The 3,613-nt window shown below is 36.6% G+C and overlaps 1 protein-coding gene across 1 annotated transcript in view; it reads right to left on the bottom strand.

Moving 5' to 3' along the window:
* Positions 1–2,243, bottom strand: part of LOC101864141 (low molecular weight phosphotyrosine protein phosphatase) — a gene marked incomplete at its 5' end in the record, with an annotated part of 6,425 nt that extends 4,182 nt beyond the window's left edge. The window contains 3 exon segments of the mRNA XM_005097948.3: positions 188–249; positions 911–1,027; positions 2,170–2,243. Coding sequence (XP_005098005.2) covers positions 188–249; positions 911–1,027; positions 2,170–2,243 — 253 coding nt within the window.
* Between the last annotated feature and the right edge of the window lie 1,370 nt (positions 2,244–3,613).

Here is a 3,613-nt window from a genome sequence, read left to right as displayed (position 1 = left end):
CCCCCCCCCCCCCCCCCTCTCACACACACACACTAATATTTTAAATTTTTGGGGTGTTTTTACAGATTATCTACATCACAGATGTGTTGAACATATTCTGTCATCCCTGATGTGTTTGAATTATCAGTTATTCCTGCTTAACTCACTGTATATTATAAAGTTATTAAAACATTTCGTACAAACTTACTCAATGTTCTGATGATCCATTCCAAAAATGTAGTCGAAACTTGTGAAGTCTTCAACTGTGATCTGGATATGACACAAAAAAAAGTAAAAAAACATGACTCCTCTCCCATTTTCTCTTCCTTCTTCTAAAGCTTCTAAAAATACCTTTCACCTTCTAATTTCTTTACACTCAAAGTCCACAGCATAAAGAGTAGAAATCATAGCTATAGATTTCGAATGCCTATTACACAAACAAGAAGCGCATCTCCCTTACAACTTTAAAAAAAGTTCATATAATATGAGCTCTCATGATTCTTTACTGAATGCAAGACATCACAAATGTGACACAGTTCATGGGCAAAAATGCAAACTCTCTCTCTCTCTCTCACTCCCTGTCCCAATCTATCTTTCTTTTCTTTCTTACTATCTCTACCCTTCCTTCCCCTTCTCTGTCTTGGGCTCAGACATCTAAAAGCCCTCTAAATATCCAATTTTTAATACACAATATCTCATTAAGAGATTGTACGGGGAAGGGAGGGGGGGTGGTTAGGAAATTTATCCTGCCATGTAATGCTGTGAAGTTTATGTGAATTCCATTAACAGGAGTAATCATTTTGTACTAAAAAAAATTCATTTATTGCAACACACCAAATATTTGACACAAAAGTCATACACAAGTCAAACTACCTCTCAGCAAACAAAGTAGGCTTTAATGGCAACAAGACAAAATATACAATACACTCACAAGTCTTCCAGAATGTTTGTAATTGCAAATTCCATTCTTCTGAAGAACTTTCATGGTCCTTGAGTCGGGAGGGCATCCAATGTGCCAGTCACCGGTGCCAGCACTGTCGATCTTCCACTATCAGATCAATAGAAACAAACAAACAGAGAGTGTAACAAAAGTAGCAGATCATTTTGTGCCTTTCCTGCAATTCCTTCTTGTTTCACAAACAGCTGAGCAAAGCTAAAGAAGTAACTAAAATAATTTTCATCAACATGAAGCGCTAGACCTGAAGCAGACATCAGCGATCATGGTTCAACATTGCTTTATCTGCTCGCAACTCTGTAGTATAAGGTCATATGAGCACGCTAAAGGTGAAGAATAGAAATCTTTGTTTTCTCAATATAGAAAAAGAGGACATAACACAGTTTGTCGTAAAACTATTCATGCTTCTTAATATCTCAGAAACATAATTCAGACTATTTAAAAGGCAGCATCCTGCTTCGACCCTAACCATAAGGGTTAACCTGGGATGGGTTACGAGTAAGACACAGGAGCAGATCAACTGAGAAATTAGATAGAATAGCCTCCCACACAAATTCAAACTTAAATTTTTAGAATGCAACTATGCCATGGACACCAAAGATGTCTGGGAATAACACTGACTGCAATATTTAAATACATTAACAACAAAAGAAGCTCGCGAAACAAGAAGTAATCAATACTCAGAATTTTATATAGGAAGCAAAAATTCTTGCGTATGTATGTGAATGTGTGTGCCATGCTCTAAGGATAATGAACTTTTTACTTTTTAATTTTTTTAAAAGGATAATAAAATAACTATGTGGTATTGTCCTCAACTCTTCATAAATTTATTTCCAGAGGGTTTTCCTTATTATGCACGGGCACTCTTTTGCAACAAAACCTGAGAGAAACATACTTTGACACAAAATTGATAATTAAATAAAAAAAAATGGAACCATTTTGATAGTTCTTCATCTAAAGAAAGATCTCGGACTCCCAGTAAAAGCTAGAGACCTGCTTTCCGCAATTACTGAAAATTAATTAAACACCAAAGTCGCTGCCAGCAGTTCACTGGCAGAGGTTCCGGCTGCAAGCCGCAAGGAGTGGCTTGCTAGAGTTAAGGAATTCATTTATCACTTACTTCATTGAGGATTTAAAAAATTACAAGTGACACCATTTACAAAGTTAACTGACATCAGATTTTTTTCGTTGTACAAATTCACAGGAAAAAGTAACAACAAAGTAACAGATTATACCTGTCCCTTTGTGCCATTTTGCTCTACAAGATGCTCAAAGACACCTTCTGCCATTGTGGATCTGCAGATATTACCTGAAAGAAAGAAAATCCAACACAATATTTTAAATAAATGAATAAATTACGCTGACAAAGTTTTCTTGGTTTTCTATTTCTAACAACAAAATAACTGCATGTAATTAATCTGACCAAATTTTAACTTAAATGTCATGAGAAAAAACAAATTTTAAATATGTGTTTTAATAAAATAATGCATGGCAGTGAGGTAAAAAAAGACAGTTGGACAAATCTAGAGATAGCATTTTTAAATAGAAACATGAAATCTAAAACTCTTTCAAATTTTCAACATAAACCCCTACTGCCTGACAAAGCATGTTGCTTGTCATGTTAATGAGACAGCCTCAACTGGGTTGGACAAAAAATAAAAATGTGACCAATTTTGGAACACTCAAATGCGGTTCACAGTATGTGCTAAAATAGAAATACAGTGCAACCTCCCTAGAGTAACCTTCGATTCAACGACATCGATGCTCTATATAACGACATGGGCCAGGTCCTGTTTTTTTCCTTATTTATTTCATTTGAAATTTTCAGTTGCCTCTCTATAACGACAACTCTCTTATAACGACATCTGTTTCTGGTCCGGACAATGTTGTTATAGAGAGGCTGCACTGTATAAAGTTAAAAGTTTCATAGGGTATATATATACAAGTACTTCTTTTATTATAATGAATAATGATTATCTTGTGAAACTCAGAAACTTCATGGATGTACCATCTTTTAACACCTTGCCCCCACGGGCCGCCGATCCGCTACGGTGTAAAGCAAAACACGTTGTAGGAATGATCTCCTTTTAGGTATATGTGCACAGTTTATATTGCTGCTCATTTATATATGCATGTGATTGTAAGCCTTCGTGTGTGTGCATGTGTGAGCACGTGTCTGCGTGTGTGTTTGTGTGTGTGTGTGTACACGTGGTGAAACACCAAACCAATGTGCCAGGATCTGGACAATAAAGAAGTATCTTATCTTATCTTATCTTAATCTGTTAGTTTACAGTTGCAGTGGATTTTGGGGGGTTAAATGTCGAGTAGACCAGACCTAGCATTTATAGTGCTACTTTACACTGATGCCATGACGAAGATTCAGGTGATGAATATGTTAGATCAAACAATTATTTTAGTGAAGTGGCTATTCGGACTCGAGCCCAAACATCCGCTGGAGGCTATTCGGACTCAAATTTCAGTGTGTGTGAGCCATCACCGGTTGAACCGTAAGCGACGTCTATACTCGAGTCCAAATAATCTCCCGTTGCTATTCGGACTTTAAACTACTGTTAGGCTATAAACTGCTTTTCACGACTACAAAGGGATCAAAACATAAATTCATAATCAGTCCTTATAAGACTTGACAGCCCCCCCCCTCTCCCCTTTCTCTCTCTCTCT

This window comes from Aplysia californica, unplaced genomic scaffold (genome assembly GCF_000002075.1).
Source record: "Aplysia californica isolate F4 #8 unplaced genomic scaffold, AplCal3.0 scaffold00168, whole genome shotgun sequence".
Classification (NCBI taxonomy): Eukaryota; Metazoa; Mollusca; class Gastropoda; order Aplysiida; family Aplysiidae; genus Aplysia; species Aplysia californica.
Note: the sequence above shows the minus strand (reverse complement) of the source record. Positions and strands in the feature narration are given on the sequence as shown.